This window comes from Oncorhynchus keta, chromosome 13, assembly GCF_023373465.1.
Source record: "Oncorhynchus keta strain PuntledgeMale-10-30-2019 chromosome 13, Oket_V2, whole genome shotgun sequence".
Taxonomy (NCBI): Eukaryota; Metazoa; Chordata; class Actinopteri; order Salmoniformes; family Salmonidae; genus Oncorhynchus; species Oncorhynchus keta.
The window spans coordinates 46,184,321-46,202,026 of record NC_068433.1 but is presented as its reverse complement, the minus strand read 5'-3'; the positions used below and the strand labels follow the sequence as shown (position 1 = coordinate 46,202,026).

Sequence of the window (17,706 nt, the reverse complement as noted above, 5' to 3'; positions counted from 1 at the left end):
TGTGGGTTCAGGGTATCTATATTGTGAACTCAATATAGGGTTCAGTGTTATGGGACGGTTCATTGTGTGTTTTACCTTGAAGTCAAAGCTGCACAGGCTGACTGCATCAGAGTCATCCTTCTCTCTGATCTTCCGCTTCTGGGGACAGATGGAAATGAGATTATTATTATTATTATAATCAAATTTAGACAGATACATTTACCACAGACACTCTTAGGCAGATACCCAAATAGCTACACAAAGACACTCATGAGTGGGACTCCCAATCACAGCCGGATGTGATACAGCCTGGATTCGAACCAGGGACTGTAGTGATGCCTCTTGCACTGAGATGCAGTGCCTTAGACCGCTGCCCAAGTCTCTCCAATTCACACAAAACGACTACATCTCGTCTGGACTCCAGCTGCTCTCTGATGTCAGAAATAGTTAAACAAGAATAGACAACCACCCCATTTCCCCATTACCCTGTCCCATCCTGGTCTCATTGGTTTGAGAATAGCCCCAGTGAAGAGAAGAACTGCCCCATTGCTAAGCCCTATTGCCCCAGGGACAATGTTCACCCCTGGAGGTTCCATTGGGAACAGGAAAGGGTTAATGAAGCACAAGAGCACTTGAACACCTGGGGAAAAGACCAGCTGGCAGGTGAGATGAGGTCTGGCCCGGAGTTTGTGTGTATGCGACTAGGGTTTTAAAGGCTGGAGGAGCGCTGGCGTCGCCTGACTGCCGGGGCTCTTAGGGTGCTGTCATTAGGGCACATTAACCACGGAGGGAGTAGAGGGCCATCACAGGGCATTTAGGAAGCCAAGAAGTGACCACCGGTGTGTGCAGGGTGACAGACCGGACAGGGTAGGACTGTATGTTGAGGTGGTTGTTATGAATAGTTGGTTTTGAAGGGGGTAAATGGGCATTTCTTCCTCAAACCTGTTAGCTTTCCTACAGAAAAGAGAATACATTGTGTAATATAAAGAGAACACCTTGTGCAATATCTGATCACACAAGGTGAGAAAATGTGAATTTGCATGGTTCGCAAATTACAAGGGGACACAAGGGGCCTACATATGCAATGCTCCAGATGAGAGAATGAGGCTAGATGATTAGCTAGCCCACTAAGGGGAGTGAACAGTGCTTTGGCGAAGACAGAGTTGTGCAACACTACAGCTCCTAATCAAGGGATTCTCATTGAGTGCTACAGCTGTTGAATACAGTAGTTTCCACACAGTCGTTTTTAAAAAAAGGTAGTCTAATTGAGGCAGTTAGGACCTTTCCTGAAGCTATTGAGGGAAGTGGGATAATGGATCAATCAATTCAACTCTTGTTTATAGTAGAGCTGACGGTAAAAAGGAGAGGCTGAAACTGGAAATCTGATCAAAAGGCTACAGTGTAGCCATTCATCAACTAGCTATAAAAAAAAGTCTCATTAGCCAATTAGACTAGTGTCTTTAATCAGCTGGTGACTGAACGACTAATCATTAAGCTGATCCCCATTCGAAAGGAATTCAAGTGACTGATCAGAGAAAATTCCTTTTAATGTTTTGTTATTATCATCGGAGGGCTTAACTGCATAGTGCTAGGCTAGCTTTTAAAATAACGATGGGTTTTGGGTCAGTTTTTTGATTAAATCATCAAAAGGGTGTGCCAGGTTAGATGGAAAGTTTACACTGGACTAGAGGCATAATGTAGAAGTTCCTCCGCTCATTTTTTAAAAACTAGGCAAGTCAGTTAAGAACAAATTCTTATTTTCAATGACAGCCTAGGAACAGTGGGTTAACTGCCTTGTTCAGGGGCAGAAAGACAGATTTTTACCTTGTCACCTCGGGGATTCGATCTTGCAACCTTTCGGTTACTAGTCAAACACTCTAACCATTAGGCTGCCTGCCGCCCCAACCTAGAACCTAATGCCGATGCAATGGAAGTCTGTGCTAGAGGGGTCTTCCCTTCAGAGCCTCCCCCAGGCAACAGGGCTTGTTTGAGGGCAGTTAGTTGAGTCTATGTTGACTGCGGTTGCCCATGCAAATTATAGTTTTACATTACCATGATGTCACGGGCTAGGCTAAACTGAACTTTTAAACAAACCCAGTGTAGGCCTGAGGAAAAAAATGGGCATTAATGTCACGTGGGATTAGCTGTAAAGAACTAGGTGATATTTGTTAAGCATGTTCTGCTTGACACAGTGAGAGAAGGAGAGCGTGGTAGAGGGAAGATGGAGAGAAGTGTAGAAAGGACGGAGGCAACAGTGGAGTTCTTTATTCACACACACACACACACACACACTAATTGTGCTGGCCTGTTTGTGTGCGTCATGTGATAATGGCACCATAAAACCATGACCTGGTCAGCTGCCAGAATATACAACCTGGCAGGCTCTATGTAATTACCAGCGCAAAGCTATGAGGTAGGTAGGCCTAGAAAAAGGTGGGGCAGTGGGGTCGACACTGTGTTAAGGAATGCCATGGACTCTCAAGAGATTCTAGAATAGAGACTATGATAATCAGTGATCATACTTAGTGCCCCACCTCAGTCTTTTGGTATGTGCTGGGTAGGTGAATGTTGATGTCATTGAATTAGGGTGCTTGCACTTACACACAGGGACACACATATAGGCACCTCAAAATACAAATCTCAATTCCTAGGCACACACACCTGTTTGAAGTGGGAACATTTGCATGGAAAGCGATGCGGACTGACATTCTGGCTGTCTGAACACGTCGCTGGGAGAGACAAAAAAGCTGCCATCCTTCCTATTAATTACCTGCCTACATTCATACAACAGCAGTTGGGTTTGATCTGCAGTTTTTTTTTGCAGAGATGGAAACCTAAATCACATTCTCAACATTACAGAACTGCCCTGATGCCTTGCTAATGTAGTCTGAGATAATATGAAAAACACTAGTCCCCCACCCCCCACCTAAACACTGCTACCTAAACTGTACTATGCCCGCCCCAGTCTCCAGAAAGTCCCCGACCTACCCCCATCAAAGCACAGGATCCTCCTGACCTTATTAAAGTTTCAAGGTAGAGATAAGAGGGGATGGGAGACAAAGGAGAAGAAAGGAGCCCACAGTTTGTCTGTCTATACTCTCTCTTTGGGTAGATTTATAAAGGGGAGATAATAGTGGAGTCGTTGGGGGGGGGCTAGGTAACAAGCGACGTATGCTTGTAGTGGTTGAGCTAAGCGTGCCAGTTAAAGAACATTTGTGGAATCAAAGGCAACATTTGGCACGAGATGAAGAGCCTCTGTCCTCCTCTCCTCTATCCCTCCTGCTTTTCATCTCCTCTCCCCGACTCAGTTGAACGATGGATAGGGTTTCAGCTGGGGTTCACTCATAAACCCTGGAATAGTGCAGGCCTCGTCGTTCAGTTCCTGTCTCTAATCTCAACTCTGTTTCCAATCAGCGATCCTATTTAGGTCTAGGTTTTACTGTAAACAGCAGGCCGGCCAATCTAAGAGGAACAATAGCTATGTTGATTCCATTATGTTGAAGGGGAAATAGAAACAGGAAGATTTTTCTGGTTTGTTCACTGTTGGATCACTGGGTAGTGTGGGGAGTCTGTCCTGTGCCTGGCATCAGCTGTGAGGGTGTCATGCAATTAAAACACTCCTGAATGGAGGATCAGACGGACCTGCAGAGGGCTTACGTCACCTCTCACACAGATGTGATTGAGAGTTGCCTAAACAAACACTACTGGCATGCATGCATAGTTATCATCAGTTTACAGGGTTTCTGATGCTGCATGAGCGATTCAAGGTTTAGTTCGAATGCCTTTATTTTTGGCGATCAAGGTTATCATGAACTATGCAGATCCTAGATGAGTAATAGTGCCACCATCCTCCACTATGGAGTAATGGACTATGTTCTGAATAACGATACACAGGTGATGCCGGATGCATCCAAGATGCAGTCCAAACCTCCCCTCAAAAACTTAAGACCAAAGTGGATCAGTCATTTGTCATTATCGTTTACTAATAAATTACTTTTTCCTAAACTTAAGTGCAGAGTCAGTATCTGTGGTCCAAGTCAGAGGAACTTTACAGCTTTGAGAATGAACAGGTCCATTTGCTTCCGTGCCTGTTTAAAAACACCAAGGCCAGATTTGAAGCCAAAACAGGCAGTTATGACAGAGTTATAACAGGGACAGGCACTCTCTGTCCGCACAAACAGGCCGGATCGCCATAATCGTCCCAAACAATGCCAGGACAAAATGGGGAGGATAGTGGAATGAGCCGAGGTACCAGTCCTGTGAGGGAACAGGGAGACACAAAAACAAAAGCTGGATGGAGGCTGTACTCACCAGACTGAAGTCCCATTGAGGTCCAGGGGTGAGGAAGGTGAAGGAGCTCCCTCTTCTCAGTCCAGGCCTACAAGACGAAGATGGAAAAAAAGGGCAGGAAATTATTGCTTGTTCAACAAGTACAACATGAATAACACCATACCCTACACCCAAATTCAAAAAGGTGACACTACTAAGACCGTTACATCTCAGGGCACGAGATGACGTAGCACACCACCACAAGTCCACCAGGTAACAACCACACACTACCACAATGTCCAATGCTGCATGCAAGAACGCAAGCTCACCCCTGCCTTGTGAACGCTCAATCATGGTAGTGCAGGAAGTGCCTCAGAAACACAATTACTCAGTCATTCAGTGCCTTCCCCAAAGACCCATTCAGCCAGAGAGAGCCATGCTCAGGTACCACCGTATACGTCCGTGGCACACGGTGTATGGGAGTATCGGCTCTGGTACATACCACAGCCTGCTGTAGCCATAGCGATGTCCCCTTCGCTGCATCCTCAGACGGCCAGCTAGGACAGACACGCAGCAGAGTAGATCCAGTCAGAGAACTGTCCTTCACCCCTCACTCTCTGTGCAGCACCCACAGGGTTACCAGGTCTCCAAGATGTCCTCACAATACTCTTCTCTCTCGCTATCTATAGGACAGACAGCCTACCCCTCTCACATGTGGGGAAGGAAGCAACTGTTGCCTCCTGTTGGAAGTTTGTTTGCTGAGAGTCTAAGCGGGGGGTGCTTTTTAGGAAACACAGGTGATGCCGGCCCACTACTCCATACTGGTCACCACCAACCTCATGTAACACCTCAAATACAATACTCGCCCTTATCAGGTTCTCAATGATTAAACATCAGGTTATATTTGATCATTGACGATAACCTGACGAGGGCGAGAACTGACCGTTCAGTCTTCAGGAAACAGCAAAAGGGGAGCACCCCACTAGCCACATCAACAGGACAGCAGTGGAGAAGGTAGAACGTTAAGTTCCTCGGTGTACATATCACAGACAAACTGAAAATGGTCCACGCACAAAGACAGACCGTGTGAAGAATGCGCAACAGCGCCTCTTCAACCTCAGGAGGCTGAAAAAAAATGTGGCTTGTCACCAAAAACCCTCACTAACTTTTACAGGTGCACAACCGCAGGGCTCTCCGGAGGGTGGTGCGGTCTGTACAACGCATCACCGGGGGCAAACTACCTGCCCCCCAGGACACCTATAGCACCCGATGTCACAGGAAGACAAAACAAAAGATAGTCAAGGACAATAACCACCCGAGCCACTGCCTACCATCCAGAAGGCGAGGTCGGTACAGGTGCATCAAACCTGGAACAGAGAGATAGAAGCTGTTTTTCAATCTCAAGGCCATCAGATTGCTAAACAGCCACCACTAGCACAGAGGTGGCTGCCTACCTACAGACTTGAAATCATTGGCCACTTTAATAAATGGAACACAAGTCACTTTAAGAATGTTTACATATCTCGCATTACTCATCTCATATGTACATACTGTATCCTTCACCATCTATTCTTTACTCTCTATTGCATCTTAGACTCCTGTCACTGCTCATCCATTATATTATACTTATATATTCTCCTCCCATTCCAGTACTAGATTGCGTGTATTAGGCTTTGTTGTGGAATTGTTAGATATGACCTGTTCAATACCGCTGCACTGTTGGATCTAGAAGCACAAGCATTACGCTACACTCGCAATAACATCTGCTAACCATTTCTACTATGGCCCTGTCACACGCTGATACCGACCCACATGAGTGATGGAGCCAAATGTGATGGCTTTCAAAAAGACCCGTTTCCACATGGTTTGGGTTTAAGTTCATGCCAAGGTGTTACTTCGATATCTTCTGAAACCGTCAACAATATGTTCCAATATAAACCAGATCATGTCTGAAAACAGATTAGGGATAATGGTGTTCATATATTGAGAGACCTCAAAAAGGAAATCAACCTCTACAATCCTGACATTCTTTCCTCGATTCCTCTGAACCACTTGTCTCTAGCATGTGTTCCTGTTGTACTGCTGTTACTGGGCCAAGTCGTTCCAGTGATTCCGTTGGCCTTCCTGCCTCGTTGCTACAGGTGGCATTGTGCAGTGACACAGCACTTGTCTATAATGAAGGGCAGACTGCACTGACCACAGCTGTAGTGTCACTCCACCGCTTCCTATGTGGTCTGCACTCAGAATCAGTACGGCTAGTAGTGGAGGCCTAGAGGACAGTAGAGGAATTCCCTAAGTGTGAGTGAGTGAGAAAAAGAGAGATCGAGAGAAAGAGTGCGAAGAACATAGGGAGTTCAGACAAGTCAAACAGGAAGAAAAACCATAGGACTAAAAAAGGTGGAAAGTAGATTGTAGGGAATAAGGGCAAGGAAAAAGAGAGGGATGGGAGAGCAAAGTCAACAAGAACAAAAGAAATGAAGGGAAGCCATGTACAGACTCAGTGAGCATAGCTTTGCTATTGAGAAAGCCAGGTCTGCCTACGGCGGTCTATCAAGAGAAGACAGGAAGACACTGCCCAAAAAACGAGGTGGAAACTGAGCTGCACTTCCTAACCTCCTGCCCAGTGTATGACCATATTAGAGACACATATTTCCCTCAATTTACACAGATCCACAAAAGAATGTGAAAACAAACCCGATTTTGATAAACTCCCATCTCTACTGGGTGAAATATCACAGCAGCAAGATGTGTGAACTGTTGCCACAGGCAATCAGTGAATACAAACACCATAGTAAATACAACCAATACTTATGTTTAAATATATAGCCATAATATGACATTTGAAATGACATTTATTATTGGAACTTTTGAGCGTATTGTTCATTATTTGTTCACTTTACTTGTGTTCATTATCTATTTCACTTGCTTTGGCAATGTAAACATATGTTTACCATGCCAATAAATCCCTTTGAATTGAGCGATAGAGAGAGACCTGGGCAGAAGAGAGAATTGTGTCCGAGTGGCACTGGCGGTGTCAAAGGTCACTACAGGTGGTCAGCAGACACCACACTCCTCCCCCATTTTCCATCATGAGGACTGTGGTCAGTGACAGTCGTGGCAGAGACATTGTGAGCGACAGACCTACGGCAAGCAGCGCTGCTCCTGCACGAGTCAAGCAGTAAAAAAACAGTCACTTTCTACAGAACCACAGCCTGAACTGGATGATCGGTTCGACTCAATATTCAACGGAACCCACCATAACGTGGGGAAAAGGAGGGAGAGTTTAGTTACTGGATCTGCTGCGGGCCTGGAGGTGAGGAGGATGGTTATGACGACTGTCAAGGAGAACACCTTTGGGTGTGTGTGTTAATGTGTACATGAATCTAAATGTCATTCAATCTGACAATGCGCCATGATGTGAAACAGATATGAAGAGACACCAGTAATAACTAATAGGTCTAGCAACAGGATGCTATGAGAACGTCTCTGCTCAGTGAGACATTCCTGTCCAATAGACATCCCAGTGACATCTGGCAGCCAACGAGCTCATAAAGTGAGACGATGCTTTATGTTACTCTATGTTCTGGGAACCGGTGTGTTCCGTCAACACCAGGAACACCGAGGTGTGTGAGGAGATGTATGAAGCGATGCTGAGACAACCTGGGTGGTTCACTGGTGTCTGCCTGGTGGTGGTGGTGTCTGAGGAACGCAACCGGGCTACACAGGAACACCAGACAATCATAGTGGTTCCCTCAGGAGAAGCCAGGGGATGGCCAGAGCAGGGCTATTTCTCAGACAGTGGTCAAAACATGCAGGGAATGGAGGCCTGTGCCCAACACGGGGTGTGTGTACAACACACATATCACCACCAGTCTCTCATTCTCCCTCCGTCTCATCATTCTAAACAAACACAGTAAAAAGGTACATTATGTAATAATGCAGAATAGAATGCCTGTAGAACTCCTTAATAATAATACATAATAATAATAATACCACCTTTTCCAGAAACTGGGAAGGTGTTTCCTAAAATGATTTAGGTCTAATCATGTGATGTTTAAGGCTTTTCCTCTTTGATGCACACTTTGTACAGTAAATGACATCAAAGATGTATCATCCTCGAGTGATTAGGCCATCGTTGCTTTTACTCACATTTCTGACCCTCACACCAGATAACAGTCACACCTGACTAACGCGATTATTTCAGATGCTGTAATGTTGTTTAGAGGGTAAATTAAAATATATATTTTTTTATTTATTTAACTAGGCAAGTCAGTTAAGAACAAATTCTTATTTACAATGACTGCCTACACCGGCCAAACCTGGACGATGCTGAGCCAATTATGCGCCGCCCTACGGGACTCCCAATCACGGCCGGTAGTGATACAGCCTGGATTTGATCCAGGGTGTCTGTAGTGACACCTCAAGAACTGAGATGCAGTGCCTTAGACCGCTGGGCCACTCGGGGGCCTGGGTCATTCAAATGAAAAAACATCCCAATGACAAAACAAATGATTATTTTAGACATGATTTCCTTTTATCTCACCTTACCCGTGTGGACCGGATGTTTACAGATGCTGACCTGCTTTAAAAACAGAGATTGCTATGCTATGCTAGACTTTATCATAAAAACCCCTCTGACTGTACATGCCTGAAGGTAATTTACTCTGAAATCTTTACCTGGGGCAAGAGACAGTTTTTCCCGGGTGAAGTAAACGCATGATAAATACTGGAAGAGTGGAGGCCGGGGGAGCGGGAGGTGGTGTGGTACATAAACTAACCTGGCAAACAAAGGCAGGGCCTACCATGATGCCTTTCCACTGACTCACAGCACATACAGCTCTCACACACTGGCACAGTGAAAGTGGCCTTTGCCCCCAAGCTGACTGCTAAGACCAAGTAAATACGAAGTGACATCAATCACGTATGCATAAAAAGGCCCCACACACCAGCACAATGGCTGGTATCAGCTTTCTGAACAGCTCATCGTGGGTTGGAAACGTGACATTGGATACACCTGAATGCTATTGTTAAAGGGTCTAAAAACTATAGATGCTTTTACAATCTAGGTTTGTAGGACATTATAGAGTTAGTTGTTTATTTTTCTAGAACATTACTGACTATTCTGCTCCCACGACACCTGTCCATTGTAAAAAAAGGACAAAGGTCGGTCCCTGGGGCTTGTGATTGGACGTCACGGGCAGGGGTATGATTCTTAATCAGAGGTAGACCCGTTACACACTTCTGTGGGTCAATAACACCTGAATAGGCTGGAAGCAAGTAACAGTCAGAAAATGTTGACATAATTGAGGCTGAAGGACAGCGAATAACGATTGAGACATGAGCACGCAGCTCAATAGTCACAAAAGGTAACATTCAAGCACACACCTATTACCTAGTAGTCCAAAGTCCACTGAGCAACACTCTCCTTGTTTTCCTGCAGGGTTGGCTATTAGGGTCATATTTATATAGTCACAGTTTTCCCAACAGTGTGCAGGGGGCTTTTGGCACAAAGCATGGAAAGCCTACCAGTGTGCCACTTGCCAACATAAACATTCTCAGTACTGATCACCCCAAAATAAAAATGGATTTTTGGCTCTCAGTCTGCTGTCTGACTGAAAAGATAAACGTCTGATTTAAAAGCCTGGGGAAATTCACAAAGACTATTTTTATCATAACGCGTATACGCAAACAGGAAAGGTTAAAAAAGTAGAAACAAATCAAGTATTTTCTTCCTTACAAGATGTGGAACAGTAGAGGTTGGACTCGGAAGGGAACACTAATCTTTATGAGACAAAAGTGCAAAGTCCCTTCATGAGACATCATCTGCTGTTCTGTAGGCCAGAGAGATATGCAGAATTCTGTAAAAAAATAAAAAATCTGTGTACAACATTAAACACCAAATAATGCATGCAGAGCAGAATTAGGCCGACACCCACTAAAGATCAAAATCCAGAAAAGAGCTGTTCAATTCGACAACCAGCTAAATGGAAATAGATTCCCAAACCTTCCATAACAGAAGCCATCACCTACAGAGAGATGAACCTAGAGAAGAGTCACCTAAGCAAGCTGGTCCCGGGGCTCTGTTCACAAACAAACAGACCCCACAAAGCAACACCGTTAGACCCAACCAAATCACGAGAAAAACAAAGCAATAATTATTTGACACATTGGAAAGTACTAACAAAAAAACAGAGAAACTAGATGCTATTTGGCCTTAAAACAGAGAGTACACAGTGGCAGAATACCTGACCACTGTGACGGACCCTGAATTAAGGAAAGCTTAGACAGACTCAGTGCGTAGCCTTGCTATGTACAGACTCAGAGAGCATAGCCTTGCTATTGAGGCCGCCGTAGGCAGACCTGCCTCTCAAGAGAAGACAGGCTGTGTGCACACTGCCCACAAAATGTGGAAACTGAGCTGCACTTCCTAACCTCCTACCAAATGTATGACCATATTAGAGACACATATTTCCCTCAGATTACACAGGCCCACAGAAAATTTGAAAACAAATCCAATTTTGATAAACTCCCATATCTATTGGGTGAAATACCACAGTGTGCCATCACAGCAGGAATGTTTGTGACCTGTTGCCACAAGAAAAGGGCAACCAGTGAAGAACAAACACCATTGTAAATACCACTCAGATCTGTTTATTATTTTCCATTCTGTACTTGAACTATTTGCCCATCATTACAACACTGTATACAGCCATACTATGACATTTGAAGTGTCTCTATTCCTTTGGAACTTTTGAGAGCATTGTTTACGGTTTATTATCTATTTCACTTGCTTTGGCAATGTCAGCATACGTTTCCCTTGCCAATAAAGCCCTTTGAATTTAATTGCTGGAAAAAGTCTAAAACAGGATACCTGGGACGTCCCAAGTGACCAAGACAAGCTTTTACCCCCAGACCATCAGGCTGCTCAACAGCCACTAGGCAGCTACCCCTGTCCCCTGTCGGGATCGAGCTGGAATATCCCTTTATGGATATTCTACCCCCAGTGGACATTTATCATTGCTACAGTGTAAATATGTAAAGTATATAGTATTCTTTTTTATATTACCGTTTCATTCACTCTTACCCCGCCCCTACAGTTGTACATGTGTATATATTATCATCATCTTTATTTCGTCTCACTCTCTTCTTTTTATTGATTTTTCATTTGACCTGCACTGTTGGAGCACAGCACATTAGATTTTCACTGTAGCCTGCAATTACATCTGCGTCCCTATACATGTGACTAATAAACTCCATGTATCTATCTATCATCCATCAAACGCCCACACCAAATGTTATTCGTGGTTCCATTGATGAATTTGTTGGTATTTACTGCCATCTTGTGGTCAACTAGGGTGTATTACAGTATTGCAGCAAACTGTCGGTGGTACACAATTACTTTACTAGCAGTACTAGTTATCTGTAGCCGACAGTCTGTGTAAAAGTTCACAATTATAGCATGTGCTGACGCAAATGGATGATCAGGTCCTGACGGGAACATGCAAAAGTAACCAGCTAAAATATTTTTCCAAGGACTTGGACTGTGCAACCAGCACTCCATTCTAGCTGCAATATAAGTGTGTTTGCTTGTTAACAGGCTTTAAGTGTAGCCAAAATAACTAGCAAGGTAGCGATTTACCTAATAATATATTCTTTAAAATGATCTAGCTAACTATGACATAGCTACCCAGCTAACAAACTTTAGAGAACATTCACTTAAGAGTCTCATTAAGTCATTAGCAAAACGTTTCCATAGGATTGTTCCAATGTCAAACAGAACTTACCCAGAACGCGGTTACCATGTTCTCTGAATGTTCAATATTGATGTTCAAGACAAGTTTCATTGGAACATTGCACAAATATTCCAGTATCCAGTTCTGAGGGTTAGGAGATATTACATCAACGTTACACAGAAAATGGTTACTAGAAAATAAGAAATATAATATCAAACGACCACACCAGTAGAAATTCAGTCTTTAGAGCTGAAAGGTCAGATGTTGTTGCACGACGACTTAAAAGGTGCAATATGCAGAAACCCCTCTGCCATTTCGTGGTTGCTAAAATTGTAGTTTGCCTAATTTCAGTTTGTGACAAAACAAGCAATATATATAGTGAAATACAGTATATTTTCAATAACCAAACAGATTGTATTTTCAGCTGTTTGAAGCTGGTGTACGAAACCTAAATTAGAAACGGGGAGCATAGAAATAACACACAAAAACATATCAACCAGACGGGGAGCATAGAAATAACACACAAAAACATATCAACCAGACGGGGAGCATAGAAATAACACACAAAAACATATCTACCGCATTCAATGAGTGACAGATCTATAAATCAAAGTTTGTCTGTCACGTGTGCTGAATACAACAGGTGTAGGTAGACCTTACAATGAAATGCATACTTACAGGCTCTAACCAACAGTGCAAAATAGGTGAACAATTGGTAAGTAAAGAAATAAAAACAACAGTAAAAAGACAGCGAAAAACAGTAGCGAGGCTCTAACAGAGGAGGCTATACACAGGCACCGGTTAGTCAGGCTGATTGAGGTAGTATGTACATGTAGACATGGTTCAAGTGACTATGCATATATGATGAACAGAGAGTATCAGTAGCGTAAAAGAGGGGTTGGCGGGTGATGGGACAATAGCCTGGTTAGCCAATGTGCGGGAGCACTGGTTGGTCGGCCCAATTGAGGTAGTATGTACATGAATGTATAGTTAAAGTGACTATGCATATATAATAAACAGAGAGTAGCAGCAGCGAAAATAGGGGATGGGGGGGGGGACACAATGCAGATAGTCCAGGTAACCATTTGATTACCTGTTGAGAAGCCTTTTTGTCCTAGACTTGGCACTCCGGTACCACTTGCCAAGCGGTAGTAGAGAGAACAGTCTATGACTGGGGTGGCTGGGGTCTTTGACAATTTTTAGGGCCTTCCTCTATAACTCACATTTCTATGTGAATTTGGTCAAGTCACCCAATAAAAGCTGAGCGAGTCATATTTTTAGTCAAAGTATGATACATTTGTGCACGAAGTGACAAATCCAAACTGCACACTTCCTGCACATCCATGTGAATGTGTGGTCTGTCATACAAATGATTTTCAGTCTACGTTTCCTTTCAGGGCTGGGTTTTATATGACTGTTACCGCCAGTGGCGACCCGTCATTCAGGGCAGGTGGGGAAGAGCCTGTTTTGCATGTTATTTTTGGCATTAATAAGTGACACATATCAGTTCGCAAACAATGTATAAAAAAAAGTTTTTAAAATGTCATTGAGTTAATGAAGCTGCATACAAACTTGGTCTCTTTTTTCTTTCTTGAGTAAGGCAGCTCCAAAATGTAGGCGTTTCAGCCTAGCTCAGTGCTTTCTGTAGGGGTTGGTAATGTTCTCTAGTTACGCCGTGATTGACTCAGTGTTCTGTCACTCATGAGGACAATCTACAAGGAGAGCTTGAACATTCAAGTCCCTTGGGTGCTGCAATAGTTACATCGGAAGTGCCCATCCAAGAAGGCTCAAGGTCATTGGTCACAGATAAAATTATGTCAAATCAAATTATACCTACAGTAGCTTTAATTGGACTGATGTCAACATCTTACTTTCAAAATCCTCATCGTCATGAATCAAGTCGACAATCTACTGGCAAATCCTTTCCAATCCTTGTCATATGAAGAGAAATTATATAAAGAGAAATTGCAGATAAAACGTAACGTGGCTCATCGGCCATAAACATTACACAACAAGTTGGAAATCTCAAATTCAACAATGAGTGGTTTGGAAGGAATCAGTGGCTAACTTCAAGCGTTGCAAAGCAATCACTGGCCTCTTATTATGTGGAGTGGATGTGCAATCCAAGTTTAGGTTTAAGGGTATTTTACCACATCTTAAAATGATAAACATTCAACATTGGCCATGCTGTCAATCCAGCATTACTTCTGCCGCTTGCAGAACAACTGGAAACTCGGAAATCAAAGTTTATTTGTCACGTGTGCCGAATACAACAGGTGTAGACCTGAAGACCACTAACATCATGACTCAACTTTCTTTTTCCCCACCTAGAGTTTCCAGTTATCTTGAAAGCACCATAAAACCAGAAGAATGCCAGACTTTGATGACAAAGTTAGCCCAAGAAGGACCGCCGTGCCACCTTCCTGTTCCAAGTGAGCAGAGCACAAGGTGAGTCCAAAAATGAATTGTATACTGCTGCATAAATGATGTAATATGTCAGGGAGATATGTAATCACCGAATATTCTAAGAGCTTTCATTGTCTGCATATATTGCCTCTTTATTTATACTACAGGTCTGACTGGGTGTACAGGGAGAACACTAAGATCAGCCTATGTTCTTAATTCTGTCACCGTACACTCAGGCTCCCGAGTGGCTCAGCGGTCAAGGCACTGCATCTCAGTACAAGAGGAGTCACTACAGTCCCTGGTTCGACTCCAGGCTGTATTACATCCGGCCGTGATTGGGAGTCCCATAGGGTGGCACAGCGTCATCCCGAGTTTGACCGGGGTAGGCTGTCATTGTAAATAATTATTTGTTCTTAACTGATTAAGCTAGTTAAATAAAAAAAACACTTCAAAAGTGCTGAACAAATAGTCAATATAACTATGTCCATTCTAGCTCATTAATGTCTGAATCGAAATGATAGATGGCCTCTTATCCACATTTGTTTGAGCAAGTCAGTCATATTAGCTATGGATTTAGTTAAAGGCAGTAAATGAGGCTGAACTATTTCGCTGCCAGACAACTCTCCGCCGATATCCAGGTGTAACAGGGATAAGGTGTTGGGACTACTGTTGGGGCAGCTTTATGTAGGCCCTAACAGTTTGTGGGCTCCGTTTGTCACCGTTATAGTCCCATTAATGTATTGTTTAGTGTTGTGATGTAGCTTTGCTGGCATGAAAAACATTTTTTTTTGTAGAGGTTGCCCCACCAAGATTTACCTGCTAAAATCGCTACTGGTTACCACCCACCAGCAAGGCATTGCTTATTAAATCAGAAACAGCGACAAAGTTACTCTTCACGATAGATGAGCCAAACAGCCTTGTGTGCACTTGGACACCTGAACCATGGAGCAAATTAAAATAGAGGGTGCAAACATATGTTATTGCACCTACACTTTAAAAAAAAGGAAAATGTTGATAATTTGTCAATTGTCACCTTTTTTTTGATAGTGTGTGTGTGTAATATATATGTAGATATACACATATATATATATGTAGATATACACATACATATATATATATATATACACATATATATGTATGTATGTATGTATGTATGTATGTATGTATATATATATATATAGTTGAAGTCAGAAGTTTACATACACCTTAACCTGTGTTTCAATGTATTTGGCTTTCACAATTCCTTACATTTAATCCTAGTAAAAATTCCCTGTCTTAGGTCAGTTAGTACAAACACTTTATTTTAAGAATGTGAAATGTCAGAATAATAGAGAGAATGATTGATTTCAACTTTTATTTATTTCATCACATTCCCCGAGGGTCAGAAGTTTACATACACTCAATTAGTATTTGGTAGCATGTTTAACTTGGGTCAAACATTTTGGGTAGCCTTCCACAAGCTTCCCACAATAAGTTGGGTACATTTTGGCCCATTCCTCCTGACAGAGCTGGTCTAACTGAGTCAGGATTGTTGGCCTTCTTGCTCACACACACTTTTTCAGTTCTGCCCACAATTTTTCTATAGGATTGAGGTCAGGGTTTGTAATGGCCACTCAAATAACATGACTTTGTTGTCCTTAAGCCATTTTGCCACAACTTTGGAAGTATGCTTGGGGACATTGTCCATTTGGAAGACCCATTTGCAACCAAGCTTTAACTTCCTGACTGATGTCTTGAGATGTTGCATGAATATATCCACATAATTTTCCTGTCTCGTGATGCCATCTATATTGTAAAGTGCACCAGTCCCTCCTGCAGCAAAGCACCCCCACAACACGATGCTGCCACCCTTGTGCTTCACGGTTGGGATGGTGTTCTTCAGCTTGCAAACATAACGATGGTCATTATGGCCAAACAGTTCTATTTTTGTTTCATCAGACCAGAGGACATTTCCCAAAAAGTACAATCTTTGTCCCCATGTGCAGTTGCAAACTGTTATCTGGCTTTTTTTATGGCGGTTTTGGAGCAGTGGCTTCTTCCTTGCTGAGTGGCCTTTCAGGTTATGTCGACATAGGACTCATTATACTGTGGATAAGGATACTTTTGTACCTGTTTCCTCCAGCATCTTCACATGGTCCTTTGCTGTTGTTCTGGGATTGATTTACACCTCTCGCACCAAAGTATGTTCATCTCTAGGAGACAGAACACGCCTCCTTCCTGAGCGATATGACAGCTGCATGGTCCCATGGTGTTTATACTTGCGTACTATTGTTTGTACAGATGAACGTGGTACTTCCAGGCATTTGGAAATTGTTCCCAAGGATGAACCAGACTTGTGGAGGTCTACATTTTTTTTGTCTGAGTCTTGGCTGATTTCTTTTGATTTTCCCATGATGTCAAGCAAAGAAGCACTGATTTTAAAGGTAGGCCTTCAAATAAATCTACCGGTACACCTCCAATTGACTAAAATTATGTCAATTAGCCTATCAGAAGCTTCTAAAGCCATGACATCATTTTCTGACATTTTCCAAGCTGTTTAAAAGGCACAGTCAACTTAGTGTATGTAAACTTCTGACCCACTGGAATTGTGATACAGTGAATTATAAATGAAATGATCTGTCTGTAAACAATTGTTGAAAAATTACTTGTGTCATGCACAAAGTAGATGTCCTAACCAACTTGCCAAAACTATAGTTTAACAAGGAATTTGTGGAGTGGTTTAAAAATGAGTTTTAATGACTCCAACCTAAGTGAATGCAAACTTCCGACTTCAACATACATATATAAATATATATATATGTTGAAGTCGGAAGTTTGCATATATATACACACACACACACACAATAAACACACACATTTATACATACGACAATTTTATAAAATGGTATAATTGCGTGTTATGACAGGATTTCGCAAAACAGCTCGCCCTTTCGCTCCGAAATGAACGGTTTTATGGAAAATGACAAAACTTGAGTTAACACTAAATGGCGAAGTCAAAGACAGGCCAGTGGTTTCCATCTGTGGTGAAGTTTATTTAAGGGGGGTATAGACACGTTTCAATAAGGGAATCAAACACCAAAACAAATGCATATCGGTTCTCAGGAGGTTTTTGCAAACATACGTAGAATGTTCCTGTAACTAACTGAAACTGGACACTTAAACAACAGAGGAACATTACATGTAACATGAAAACGTCCCCTCTCCCTAGATTTGTTAGCTGGAATGTGTAACAATGACTACGTGCTCGAACTATAACGTCAGCCAGCCACATGCGAGCCATTAAAAACAAGGATTCAACTGACGTTACAGAACGTAACAT

At 42.8% G+C, this 17,706-nt stretch overlaps 1 protein-coding gene across 3 annotated transcripts in view; it reads right to left on the bottom strand.

The window, feature by feature from the left end:
* The window catches only part of LOC118392425 (neuroepithelial cell-transforming gene 1 protein-like), a 35,143-nt gene that overhangs the window by 17,075 nt on the left and 362 nt on the right, over nucleotides 1-17,706 (bottom strand). Inside the window, exons 2-4 of one of the 3 annotated variants that reach the window (XM_035784408.2) lie at nucleotides 5,580-5,615; nucleotides 4,291-4,357; nucleotides 76-138 (exon numbers count right to left, since the gene is read on the bottom strand). In XM_035784408.2, the coding sequence (XP_035640301.1) occupies nucleotides 76-138; nucleotides 4,291-4,357; nucleotides 5,580-5,615 (166 nt within the window). Of the gene's footprint in view, nucleotides 1-75; nucleotides 139-4,290; nucleotides 4,358-4,750; nucleotides 4,806-5,579; nucleotides 5,616-17,706 lie in introns of all 3 variants that reach the window. The other 2 variants (XM_035784407.2, XM_035784409.2) reach the window with 2 other exon arrangements.